The 14,098-nt window shown below is 49.8% G+C and overlaps 1 protein-coding gene across 1 annotated transcript in view; it reads right to left on the reverse strand.

Moving 5' to 3' along the window:
• The window catches only part of oca2 (oculocutaneous albinism II), a 229,428-nt gene extending 216,067 nt beyond the window's left edge, over positions 1 to 13,361 (reverse strand). Inside the window, exon 1 of the mRNA XM_064933250.1 lies at positions 13,126 to 13,361. Within this exon, the coding sequence (XP_064789322.1) occupies positions 13,126 to 13,361 (236 nt within the window). The remainder of the gene's footprint in view (positions 1 to 13,125) is intronic.
• Positions 13,362 to 14,098: the final 737 nt, after the last annotated feature.

Genomic DNA, 14,098 nt, shown 5'->3' on the forward strand with positions numbered 1-14,098 from the left:
GTAATACCCAATATAGAACTGATGATGTAATACCCAATATAGGACTGATGATGTAATACCCAATATAGAACTGATGATGTAATACCCAATATAGAACTGATGATGTAATACCCAATATAGAACTGATGATGTAATACCCAATATAGAACTGATGATGTAATACCCAATATAGGACTGATGATGTAATACCCAATATAGAACTGATGATGTAATACCCAATATAGAACTGATGATGTAATACCCAATATAGGACTGATGATGTAATACCCAATATAGAACTGATGATGTAATACCCAATATAGGACTGATGATGTCAAATCAAATCAAATCCAATTTTATTTGTCACATACACATGGTTAGCAGATGTTAATGCGAGTGTAGCGAAATGCTTGTGCTTCTAGTTCCGACAATGCAGTAATAGCCAACAAGTAATCTAACTAACAATTCCAAAACTACTGTCTTATACACACAAGTGTAAGGGGATAAATAATATGTACATAAAGATATATGAATGAGTGATGGTACAGAGCAGCATAGGCAAGATACAGTAGATGGTATCGAGTACAGTATATACATATGAGATGAATATGTAAACAAAGTGGCATAGTTAAAGTGGCTAGTGATACATGTATTACATAAGGATGCAGTCGATGTTATAGAGTACAGTATATCCGTATACATATGAGATGAATATGTAAACAAAGTGGCATAGTTAAAGTGGCTAGTGATACATTACATAAAGATGCAGTAGATGATATAGAGTACAGTACAGAGTACAGTATATACGTATACATATGAGATGAATAATGTAGGGTATGTAAACATTATATTAGGTAGCATTGTTTAAAGTGGCTAGTGATATATTTGACATCATTTCCCATCAATTCCCATTATTAAAGTGGCTGGAGTTGAGTCAGTGTGTTGGCGGCTGTTTAACAGCCTGATGGCCTTGAGATAGAAGCTGTTTTTCAGTCTCTCGGTCCCAGCTTTGATGCACCTGTACTGACCTCGCCTTCTGGATGATAGGGAGGTGAACAGGCAGTGGCTCGGGTGGTTGATGTCCTTGATGATCTTTATGGCCTTCCTGTAACATCGGGTGGTGTAGGTGTCCTGGAGGGCAGGTAGTTTGCCCCCGGTGATGCGTTGTGCAGACCTCACTACCCTCTGGAGAGCCTTACGGTTGTGGGCGGAGCAGTTGCCGTACCAGGCGGTGTTACAGCCCGCCAGGATGCTCTCGATTGTGCATCTGTAGAAGTTTGTGAGTGCTTTTGGTGACAAGCCGAATTTCTTCAGCCTCCTGAGGTTGAAGAGGCGCTGCTGCGCCTTCTTCACGATGCTGTCTGTGTGGGTGGACCAATTCAGTTTGTCTGTGATGTGTATGCCGAGGAACTTACTACCCTCTCCACTACTGTTCCATCTATGTGGATAGGGGGGTGTTCCCTCTGCTGTTTCCTGAAGTCCACAATCATCTCCTTAGTTTTGTTGACGTTGAGTGTGAGGTTATTTTCCTGACACCACACTCCGAGAGCCCTCACCTCCTCCCTGTAGGCCGTCTCGTCGTTGTTGGTAATCAAGCCTACCACTGTTGTGTCGTCCGCAAACTTGATGATTGAGTTGGAGGCGTGCGTGGCCACGCAGTCGTGGGTGAACAGGGAGTACAGGAGAGGGCTCAGAACGCACCCTTGTGGGGCCCCAGAGTTGAGGATCAGCGGGGTGAGGTTGCCTACCCTCACCACCTGGGGGCGGCCCGTCAGGAAGTCCAGTACCCAGTTGCACGGGGCGGGTTCGCGACCCAGGGTCTCGAGCTTGATGATGAGCTTGGAGGGTACTATGGTGTTAAATGCTGAGCTGTAGTCGATGAACAGCATTCTCACATAGGTATTCCTCTTGTCCAGATGGGTTAGGGCAGTGTGCAGTGTGGTTGAGATTGCATCGTCTGTGGACCTATTTGGGCGGTAAGCAAATTGGAGTGGGTCTAGGGTGTCAGGTAGGGTGGAGGTGATATGGTCCTTGACTAGTCTCTCAAAGCACTTCATGATGACGGAAGTGAGTGCTACGGGGCGGTAGTCGTTTAGCTCAGTTACCTTAGCTTTCTTGGGAACAGGAACAATGGAGGCCCTCTTGAAGCATGTGGGAACAGCAGACTGGGATAGGGATTGATTGAATATGTCCGTAAACACACCAGCCAGCTGGTCTGCGCATGCTCTGAGGGCGCGGCTGGGGATGCCGTCTGGGCCTGCAGCCTTGCGAGGGTTAACACGTTTAAATGTTTTACTCACCTCGGCTGCAGTGAAGGAGAGTCCGCATGTTTTCGTTGCAGGCCATGTCAGTGGCACTGTATTGTCCTCAAAGCGGGCAAAAAAGTTATTTAGTCTGCCTGGAAGCAAGACATCCTGGTCCGTGACGGGGCTGGTTTTCTTTTTGTAATCCGTTATTGACTGTAGACCCTGCCACATACCTCTTGAGTCTGAGCCGTTGAATTGAGATTCTACTTTGTCTCTATACTGACGCTTAGCTTGTTTGATTGCCTTGCGGAGGGAATAGCTGCACTGTTTGTATTCGGTCATGTTTCCGGTCACCTTGCCCTGATTAAAAGCAGTGGTTCGCGCTTTCAGTTTCACGCGAATGCTGCCATCAATCCACGGTTTCTGGTTTGGGAATGTTTTAATCGTTGCTATGGGAACGACATCTTCAACGCATGTTCTAATGAACTCGCACACCGAATCAGCGTAATCGTCAATGTTGTTGTCTGACGCAATACGAAACATATCCCAGTCCACATGATGGAAGCAGTCTTGGAGTGTGCAATCAGATTGGTCGGACCAGCGTTGGACAGACCTCAGCGTGGGAGCTTCTTGTTTTAGTTTCTGTCTGTAGGCAGGGATCAACAAAATGGAGTCGTGGTCAGCTTTTCCAAAAGGAGGGTGGGGCAGGGCCTTATATGCATCGCGGAAGTTAGAATAGCAATGATCCAAGGTTTTGCCAGCCCTGGTTGCGCAATCGATATGCTGATAAAATTTAGGGAGTCTTGTTTTCAGATTAGCCTTGTTAAAATCCCCAGCTACAATGAATGCAGCCTCAGGATGTATGGATTCCAGTTTGCAAAGAGTCAAAGAAAGTTCGTTCAGAGCCATCGATGTGTCTGCTTGGGGGGGAATATATACGGCTGTAATTATAATCGAAGAGAATTCTCTTGGTAGATAATGCGGTCGACATTTGATTGTGAGGAATTCTAAATCAGGTGAACAGAAGGATTTGAGTTCCTGTGTGTTTTTGTGATCACACCAAGTCTCGTTAGCCATAAGGCATACGCCCCCGCCCCTCTTCTTACCAGAAAGATGTTTGTTTCTGTCGGCGCGATGCGTGGAGAAACCAGCTGGCTGCACCGACTCCGATAGCGTCTCTCCAGTGAGCCATGTTTCCGTGAAGCAAAGAACGTTACAGTCTCTGATGTCCCTCTGGAATGCTACCCTTGCTCGGATTTCATCAACCTTGTTGTCAAGAGACTGGACATTGGCGAGAAGAATGCTAGGGAGTGGGGCACGATGTGCCCGTCTCCGGAGTCTGACCAGAAGACCGCTTCGTTTCCCTCTTTTACGACATCGTTGTTTTGGATCGCCGGCTGGGATCCATTCCGTTGTCCGGGGTGGAAGGCAGAACACAGGATCCGCTTCGCGAAAGTCATATTCTTGGTCGTACTGATGGTGAGTTGATGCTGCTCTTATATTCCTATATTCCTAGGAACGCAAAGCGAGGCGGCCATTTCTGTCGGCGCCGGAAGTACAAGTATGTACCACCCAAGGCAGTGCCCCACAGTTTAGGAACCAATGGTCTAAAAGTCAGATAACTGACCTAAACTTTAAAGAAAACAGTTACAAGAATTAGTAAGGTAGATGAAAAATGGTTTTTACATTTAAAAAGTCACTGCATAATTGCCTCTCATATGATCTATAGGGCTCTGGTCTATAGTAGTGCACTATATGGGGAATAGGGCTCTGGTCTATAGTAGTACCACTATATAGGGAATATGTCTCTGGTCTATAGTAGTGGAGTATATTGGGAATAGGGCTCTGGTCTATAGTGGTGCACTATATAGGGAATAGGGCTTTGGTCTAAAGTTGGGCACTATATAGGGAATCGTGAGCCATTCAGAATGTAAACACCGCCACACTCAGAGATCAAACATCTCCTGACACATTTCATCATGTGCAGGTCTGCCTCTGCCTGGCTCTGTCGTCAAACCTAAATTCCAGAGTTAAATCCCAATAATGTGAAAACAACCACAGGCCTGAGATTAGCCCCCCTCGGCACCACCCCCCCTCCCTCGGAAACAATCCCCCACCCCCGCCAGCGCTCACCCTTTCTGTCTCTCTCTGAATACTGTGAATACCTACAGTCTGTTCTCCATCAGTTTACATAGAGCTCACACTAAGAATCTCTGATTTGATGGTTCAACAACTTTCCAGTGTAATGTGAGTTCTACAATCGTCCAAATTTAACCCCTTAACCCTCAAACTACATACCGGGGTCATTTTTTTGAATATTTCAGATCATAGCCCCAAAGGGCGATTTATTCACTTCTTTAAATCCTCACGTTGACAGTTAACTTGTTCTTAATAAATCTAAATCATTGTTTAGTGTTTTTGTATCAACATGGACGTTTTAAAACATTGCAAATAAAACCCACTGAATTCTGCCTAGTAATTTGAGAGACAAGAACTTGAATCTCGGTTTCCCTGGAGACAAAATAACAAGTGATCCATGACCCCACAGGGTGGAGGGGGACCTGTATCAGGGATCCATAACAGGGTGGAGGGGGACCTGTATCAGGGATCCATAACAGGGTGGAGGGAGACCTGTATCAGGGATCTATAACAGGGTGGTGGGGGACCTGTATCAGGGATCCATAACCCCACAGGGTGGAGGGGGACCTGTATCAGGGATCCATAACAGGGTGGAGGGGGACCTGTATCAGGGATCCATAACCCCACAGGGTGGAGGGGGACCTGTATCAGGGATCCATAACAGGGTGGAGGGGGACCTGTATCAGGGATCCATAACCCCACAGGGTGGAGGGGGACCTGTATCAGGGATCCATAACAGGGTGGAGAGGGGACCTGTATCAGGGATCCATAACAGGGTGGAGGGTGACCTGTATCAGGGATCCATAACCCCACAGGGTGGAGGGGGACCTGTATCAGGGATCCATAACCCCACAGGGTGGAGGGGGACCTGTATCAGGGATCCATAACAGGGTGGAGGGGGACCTGTATCAGGGATCCATAACCCCACAGGGTGGAGGGGGACCTGTATCAGGGATCCATAACCCCACAGGGTGGAGGGGGACCTGTATCAGAGATCTATAACCCCACAGGGTGGAGGGGGACCTGTATCAGGGATCCATAACCCCACAGGGTGGAGGGGGACCTGTATCAGGGATCCATAACCCCACAGGGTGGAGGGGGACCTGTATCAGAGATCTATAACAGGGTGGAGGGGGACCTGTATCAGGGATCCATAACCCCACAGGGTGGAGGGGGGACCTGTATCAGGGATCTATAACCCCACAGGGTGGAGGGGGACCTGTATCAGGGATCCATAACCCCACAGGGTGGAGGGGGACCTGTATCAGGGATCCATAACAGGGTGGAGGGGGACCTGTATCAGAGATCTATAACAGGGTGGAGGGGGGCCTGTATCAGGGATCCATAACATGGTGGAGGGGGACCTGTATCAGGGATCCATAACCCCACAGGGTGGAGGGGGGACCTGTATCAGGGATCTATAACCCCACAGGGTGGAGGGGGACCTGTATCAGGGATCCATAACCCCACAGGGTGGAGGGGGGACCTGTATCAGGGATCTATAACCCCACAGGGTGGAGGGGGACCTGTATCAGGGATCCATAACCCCACAGGGTGGAGGGGGGACCTGTATCAGGGATCTATAACCCCACAGGGTGGAGGGGGACCTGTATCAGGGATCCATAACCCCACAGGGTGGAGGGGGGACCTGTATCAGGGATCTATAACCCCACAGGGTGGAGGGGGACCTGTATCAGGGATCCATAACCCCACAGGGTGGAGGGGGACCTGTATCAGGGATCCATAACAGGGTGGAGGGTGACCTGTATCAGGGATCCATAACCCCACAGGGTGGAGAGGGGACCTGTATCAGGGATCCATAACAGGGTGGAGGGGGACCTGTATCAGAGATCCATAACAGGGTGGAGGGGGACCTGTATCAGGGATCCATAACCCCACAGGGTGGAGGGGGACCTGTATCAGGGATCCATAACCCCACAGGGTGGAGGGGGACCTGTATCAGGGATCCATAACCCCACAGGGTGGAGGGGGACCTGTATCAGGGATCCATAACCCCACAGGGTGGAGGGGGACCTGTATCAGGGATCCATAACCCCACAGGGTGGAGGGGGACCTGTATCAGAGATCTATAACAGGGTGGAGGGGGACCTGTATCAGGGATCCATAACCCCACAGGGTGGAGGGGGACCTGTATCAGGGATCCATAACAGGGTGGAGGGGGCCTGTATCAGGGATCTATAACAGGGTGGAGGGGGACCTGTATCAGGGATCCATAACAGGGTGGAGGGGGGACCTGTATCAGGGATCCATAACAGGGTGGAGGGGGGACCTGTATCAGGGATCCATAACAGGGTGGAGGGGGGCCTGTATCAGGGATCTAAAACAGGGTGGAGGGGGGACCTGTATCAGAGATCCATAACAGGGTGGAGGGGGACCTGTATCAGAGATCCATAACAGGGTGGAGGGGGACCTGTATCAGGGATCCATAACCCCACAGGGTGGAGGGGGGACCTGTATCAGGGATCTATAACAGGGTGGAGGGGGGCCTGTATCAGAGATCCATAACAGGGTGGAGGGGGACCTGTATCAGAGATCCATAACAGGGTGGAGGGGGACCTGTATCAGGGATCCATAACAGGGTGGAGGGGGACCTGTATCAGGGATCTATAACAGGGTGGAGGGGGGACCTGTATCAGGGATCCATAACAGGGTGGAGGGGGACCTGTATCAGAGATCCATAACAGGGTGGAGGGGGACCTGTATCAGGGATCCATAACAGGGTGGAGGGGGGCCTGTATCAGGGATCTATAACAGGGTGGAGGGGGGACCTGTATCAGGGATCCGTAACAGGGTGGAGAGGGGACCTGTATCAGGGATCCATAACAGGGTGGAGGGGGACCTGTATCAGGGATCTATAACCCCACAGGGTGGAGGGGGACCTGTATCAGGGATCTATAACAGGGTGGAGAGGGGACCTGTATCAGGGATCCATAACAGGGTGGAGGGGGACCTGTATCAGGGATCTATAACAGGGTGGAGAGGGGACCTGTATCAGGGATCTATAACAGGGTGGAGGGGGGCCTTCATCAGGGATCCATAACAGGGTGGAGGTGGGACCTGTATCAGGGATCCATAACAGGGTGGAGGGGGACCTGTATCAGGGATCCATAACAGGGTGGAGGGGGACCTGTATCAGGGATCCATAACCCCACAGGGTGGAGGGGGACCTGTATCAGAGATCCATAACCCCACAGGGTGGAGGGGGACCTGTATCAGGGATCTATAACAGGGTGGAGGGGGACCTGTATCAGGGATCCATAACAGGGTGGAGGGGGACCTGTATCAGGGATCCATAACAGGGTGGAGGGGGACCTGTATCAGGGATCCATAACAGGGTGGAGGGGGACCTGTATCAGGGATCCATAACAGGGTGGAGGGGGACCTGTATCAGGGATCCATAACCCCACAGGGTGGAGGGGGACCTGTATCAGAGATCCATAACCCCACAGGGTGGAGGGGGACCTGTAACAGGGATCCATAACAGGGTGGAGGGGGACCTGTATCAGGGATCCATAACAGGGTGGAGGTGGGCCTGTATCAGGGATCCATAACCCCACAGGGTGGAGGGGGACCTGTATCAGAGATCCATAACAGGGTGGAGAGGGGACCTGTATCAGGGATCCATAACAGGGTGGAGGGGGGACCTGTATCAGGGATCCATAACCCCACAGGGTGGAGGGGGACCTGTATCAGGGATCCATAACAGGGAGGAGGGGGACCTGTATCAGGGATCCATAACCCCACAGGGTGGAGGGGGACCTGTATCAGGGATCCATAACCCCACAGGGTGGAGGGGGACCTGTATCAGAGATCCATAACCCCACAGGGTGGAGGGGGACCTGTAACAGGGATCCATAACAGGGTGGAGGGGGACCTGTATCAGGGATCCATAACAGGGTGGAGGGGGCCTGTATCAGGGATCCATAACCCCACAGGGTGGAGGGGGACCTGTATCAGAGATCCATAACAGGGTGGAGAGGGGACCTGTATCAGGGATCCATAACAGGGTGGAGGGGGACCTGTATCAGGGATCCATAACAGGGTGGAGGGGGACCTGTATCAGGGATCCATAACAGGGTGGAGGGGGACCTGTATCAGGGATCCGTAACAGGGTGGAGAGGGGACCTGTATCAGGGATCCATAACAGGGTGGAGGGGGACCTGTATCAGGGATCTATAACCCCACAGGGTGGAGGGGGACCTGTATCAGGGATCCATAACAGGGTGGAGGGGGACCTGTATCAGGGATCCGTAACAGGGTGGAGAGGGGACCTGTATCAGGGATCCATAACAGGGTGGAGGGGGACCTGTATCAGGGATCTATAACCCCACAGGGTGGAGGGGGACCTGTATCAGGGATCCATAACAGGGTGGAGGGGGACCTGTATCAGGGATCCGTAACAGGGTGGAGGGGGACCTGTATCAGGGATCCATAACAGGGTGGAGGGGGACCTGTATCAGGGATCCATAACAGGGTGGAGGGGGGCCTGTATCAGGGAACTATAACAGGGTGGAGGGGGACCTGTATCAGGGATCCATAACAGGGTGTAGGGGGACCTGTATCAGGGATCCATAACAGGGTGGAGGGGGACCTGTATCAGGGATCTATAACAGGGTGGAGGGAGACCTGTATCAGGGATCCATAACAGGGTGGAGGGAGACCTGTATCAGGGATCTATAACAGGGTGGAGGGGACCTGTATCAGGGATCCATAACAGGGTGGAGGGGGACCTGTATCAGGGATCCATAACAGGGTGGAGGGGGACCTGTATCAGGGATCTATAACAGGGTGGAGGGGGACCTGTATCAGGGATCCATAACAGGGTGGAGGGGGACCTGTATCAGGGATCCATAACAGGGTGGAGGGGGACCTGTATCAGGGATCTATAACCCCACAGGGTGGAGGGGGACCTGTATCAGGGATCCATAACAGGGTGGAGGGGGACCTGTATCAGGGATCCATAACAGGGTGGAGGGGGACCTGTATCAGGGATCCATAACAGGGTGGAGGGGGACCTGTATCAGGGATCCATAACAGGGTGGAGGGGGACCTGTATCAGGGATCCATAACCCCACAGTCCCTTGACAAGTCTGCCCTATCATACAGCTCTGCAGCACAAACAGGTATTTCTAATCATTGATAAAGCCGGGTGAGACAGGCGGTGGGGGGGGGAGCATCTGGTCAAATTTTTTGAAGGTATTACAGAGTGCTTGATTACACAATTCCCATCGTTACACACACCTCCTCCCCATCGTTACACACACCTCCTCCCCATCGTTACACACACCTCCTCCCCATCATTACACACACCTCCTCCCCATCATTACACACACCTCCTCCCCATCATTACACACACCTCCTCCCCATCATTACACACACCTCCTCCCCATCATTACACACACCTCCTCCCCATCATTACACACACCTCCTCCCCATCGTTACACACACCTCCTCCCCATCGTTACACACACCTCCTCCCCATCGTTACACACACCTCCTCCCCATCGTTACACACACCTCCTCCCCATCGTTATACACACCTCCCCATCGTTACACACACCTCCTCCCCATCGTTACACACACCTCCTCCCCATCGTTACACACACCTCCTCCCCATCGTTACACACACCTCCTCCCCATCGTTACACACACCTCCTCCCCATCGTTATACACACCTCCCCATCGTTACACACACCTCCTCCCCATCATTACACACACCTCCTCCCCATCGTTACACACACCTCCTCCCCATCATTACACACACCTCCTCCCCATCATTACACACACCTCCTCCCCATCGTTACACACACCTCCTCCCCATCGTTATACACACCTCCCCATCGTTACACACACCTCATCCCCATCGTTACACACACCTCCTCCCCATCATTACACACACCTCCTCCCCATCGTTACACACACCTCCTCCCCATCGTTACACACACCTCCTCCCCATCGTTATACACACCTCCCCATCGTTACACACACCTCCTCCCCATCATTACACACACCTCCTCCCCATCGTTACACACACCTCCTCCCCATCGTTACACACACCTCCTCCCCATCGTTATACACACCTCCCCATCGTTACACACACCTCCTCCCCATCGTTATACACACCTCCTCCCCATCATTACACACACCTCCTCCCCATCGTTATACACACCTCCTCCCCATCATTACACACACCTCCTCCCCATCATTACACACACCTCCTCCCCATCATTACACACACCTCCTCCCCATCATTACAGATACACAGGTGTCCTGTCCTGTCTATCAGGTGTCCTGTCCTGTGTAGTCCATATCCTCTATATCAGGTGCCCTGTTTATCAGGTGTCCTTTCTATCAGCTGTCCTGTCCTGTCTATCACGTGTCCTGTGCTGTCTATCAGGTGTCCTGTCTATCACGTGTCCTGTCCTGTCTCTGCCAGACAGATCACAGATCTAGTCTCTGCCAGACAGATTACAGATCCAGTCTCTGCCAGACAGATCACAGATCCAGTCTCTGCCAGACAGATCACATATCTAGTCTCTGCCAGACAGATCACAGAGGTCGTCTCTGCCAGACAGATCACAGCTCCAGTCTATGCCAGACAGATCACAGATCCAGTCTCTGCCAGACAGATCACAGATCCAGTCTCTGCCAGACAGATCACATATCTAGACTCTGCCAGACAGATCACAGATCTAGTCTCTGCAAGACAGATCACAGATCTAGTCTCTGCAAGACAGATCACAGATCTAGACTCTGCCAGACAGATCACAGATCTAGACTCTGCCAGACAGATCACAGATCTAGACTCTGCCAGACAGATCACAGATCTAGTCTCTGCCAGACAGATCACAGATCTAGACTCTGCCAGACAGATCACAGATCTAGACTCTGCCAGACAGATCACAGATCTAGTCTCTGCAAGACAGATCACAGATCTAGTCTCTGCAAGACAGATCACAGATCTAGACTCTGCCAGACAGATCACAGATCTAGACTCTGCCAGACAGATCACTGGTAATGGTGAGAGGTAGCCTAGCGTCATACCTCCAAGACGGGCTAACCTACATTATTGGTAATGGTGAGAGGTAGCCTAGCGTCATACCTCCAAGACGGGCTAACCTACATTATTGGTAATGGTGAGAGGTAGCCTAGCGTCATACCTCCAAGACGGGCTAACCTACATTATTGGTACTGGTGAGAGGTAGCCTAGCGTCATACCTCCAAGACGGGCTAACCTACATTATTGGTAATGGTGAGAGGTAGCCTAGCGGTTAAGAGAGTCCAGGAGCTGAGCTGACTACCTGATGTGCTCCTTCAAGTTGCTCTGGATAAGAGCGGCTGATGAATGACTAAAATATACAGTTGAAATCGGAAGTTTACAAACACTTCAGCCAAATACATTTAAACTCAGTTTTTCACAATTCCTTAACATTTAATCATAGTAAAAATTCCCTGTCTTAGGTCAGTTAGGATCACCACTTTATTTTAAGAATGTGAAATGTCAGAATAATAGTAGAGAGAATTATTTATTTCAGCTTTTACACATTCCCAGTGGGTCACAAGTTTACATACACTCAATTAGTATTTGGTAGCATTGCCTTTAAATTGTTTAACTTGGGTCAAACGTTTCGGGTAGCCTTCCACAAGCTTCCCACAATAAGTTGGGTGAATTTTGGCTCATTCCTCCTGACAGAGCTGGTGTAACTGAGTCAGGTTTGTAAGCTTCCTTGCGCGCACACGCTTTTTTAGTTCTGCCCACAAATTCTCTATCGGATTGAGGTCAGGGCTTTGTGATGGCCACTCTAATACCTTGACTTCGTTGTCCTTAAGCCATTAACAACAACTTTGGATGTTGGCTTGGGATCATTGTTCATTTGGAGCAGTGGCTTCCTCCTTGCTGAGCGGCCTTTCAGGTTATGTCGATATAGGACTTGTTTTACTGTGGATATAGATAATTTTGTACCTGTTTCCTCCAGGAACCCTAGGGAGTAGGGATGTGAGGGATATTAGCGGAAGTAACCCCACCTCACAAGGTCCTTTGCTGTTGTTCTGGGATTGATTTGCACTTTTCGCACCAAAGTACGTTCATCTCTAGGAGACAGAACGCGTCTCCTTCCTGAGCGGTATGATGGCTGTGTGGTCCCATGGTGTTTATACTTGCGTACTATTGTTTGTACAGATGAACGTGGTACCTTCAGGCATTTGGAAATTGCTCTCAAGGATGAACCAGACTTGTGGAGGTCTACAATTTTTTGGAGGTCTTGGTTGATTTCTTTTGATTTTCCCATGATGTCAAGCAAACAGGCACTGAGTTTGAAGGTGGGCCTTGAAATACATCCACAGGTACACCTACAATTGACTCAAATGAGGTCAATTAGCCTATCAGAAGATTCTAAAGCCATGACATAATTTTCTGGAATGTTCCAAGCTGTTTAAAGGCACAGTCAATTTAGTGTATGTAAACTTCTGACCCACTGGAATTGTGATACAGTGAATTATAAGTGAAATAATCTGTTTGATAACAATTGTTGGAAAAATGACTTGTGTCATGCACAAAGTAGACGTCCTAACTGACTTGCCAAAACTATAGTTTGTTCACAAGACATTTGTGGAGTGGTTGAGAAAACAAGTTTGAATGACTCCAACCTAAGTGTATGTAAACTTCAGACTTCAACTGTACATGTAAAATGTAAATTAGCATGCCATTTTGGACACAGACTCCAGCTGAGGTTGTTCCCACCTGTCTTCAGCATGCATAACACAGTTCCCCGGGGATCTGGCCGAGGCCTGTTGTAGTTTCTGAGACTCTATCCTTCCTGAGAACCCCTCCAGCAGACGCAGACCTCCAAAGTTCCCCGCCACCTCACCGTAGCCCCCTGCCACTGCCTCCGCTGTCCTCAGACTGGACCTTCCCTGGAGGCCAGGGGCTGCTGCTGGGGACTTCAGGTCCAGGTCGCTCTTATTTTCCAGATACATGTCGAGACTGGAGAGTAGTCCCACACAGGGTCTAGACAGAGAGATGGAGACACAGAGACCAATAAAAATAAATGGGATTTGTTAAGGCTACACTACAGATTAGGCCTATAGGTCAAAACTACGCTACAGATTAGGCCTATAGGTCAAAACTACACTACAGATTAGGCCTATAGGTCAAAACTACGCTACAGATTAGGCCTATAGGTCAAAACTACACTGCAGATTAGGCCTATAGGTCAAAACTACGCTACAGATTAGGCCTATAGGTCAAACCTACGCTACAGATTAGGCCTATAGGTCAAAACTACGCTACAGATTAGGCCTATAGGTCAAAACTATGCTACAGATTAGGCCTATAGGTCAAAACTATGATACAGATTAGGCCTATAGGTCAAAACTACACTACAGATTAGGCCTATAGGTCAAAACTACGCTACAGATTAGGCCTATAGGTCAAAGCTACACTACAGATTAGGCCTATAGTTCAAAGCTACACTACATATTAGGCCTATAGGTCAAAACTACACTACAGATTAGGCCTATAGGTCAAAACTACACGACAGATTAGGCCTATAGGTCAAAACTACACTACAGATTAGGCCTATAGGTCAACACTACACTCCAGATTAGGCCTATAGGTCAACACTACACTCCAGATTAGGCCTATAGGTCAAAACTACACTACAGATTAGGCCTTTAGGTCAAAACTACACTACAGATTAGGCCTATAAATCAAA

This window comes from Oncorhynchus masou, chromosome 24 (assembly GCF_036934945.1).
Source record: "Oncorhynchus masou masou isolate Uvic2021 chromosome 24, UVic_Omas_1.1, whole genome shotgun sequence".
In the NCBI taxonomy this organism is placed as follows: Eukaryota; Metazoa; Chordata; class Actinopteri; order Salmoniformes; family Salmonidae; genus Oncorhynchus; species Oncorhynchus masou.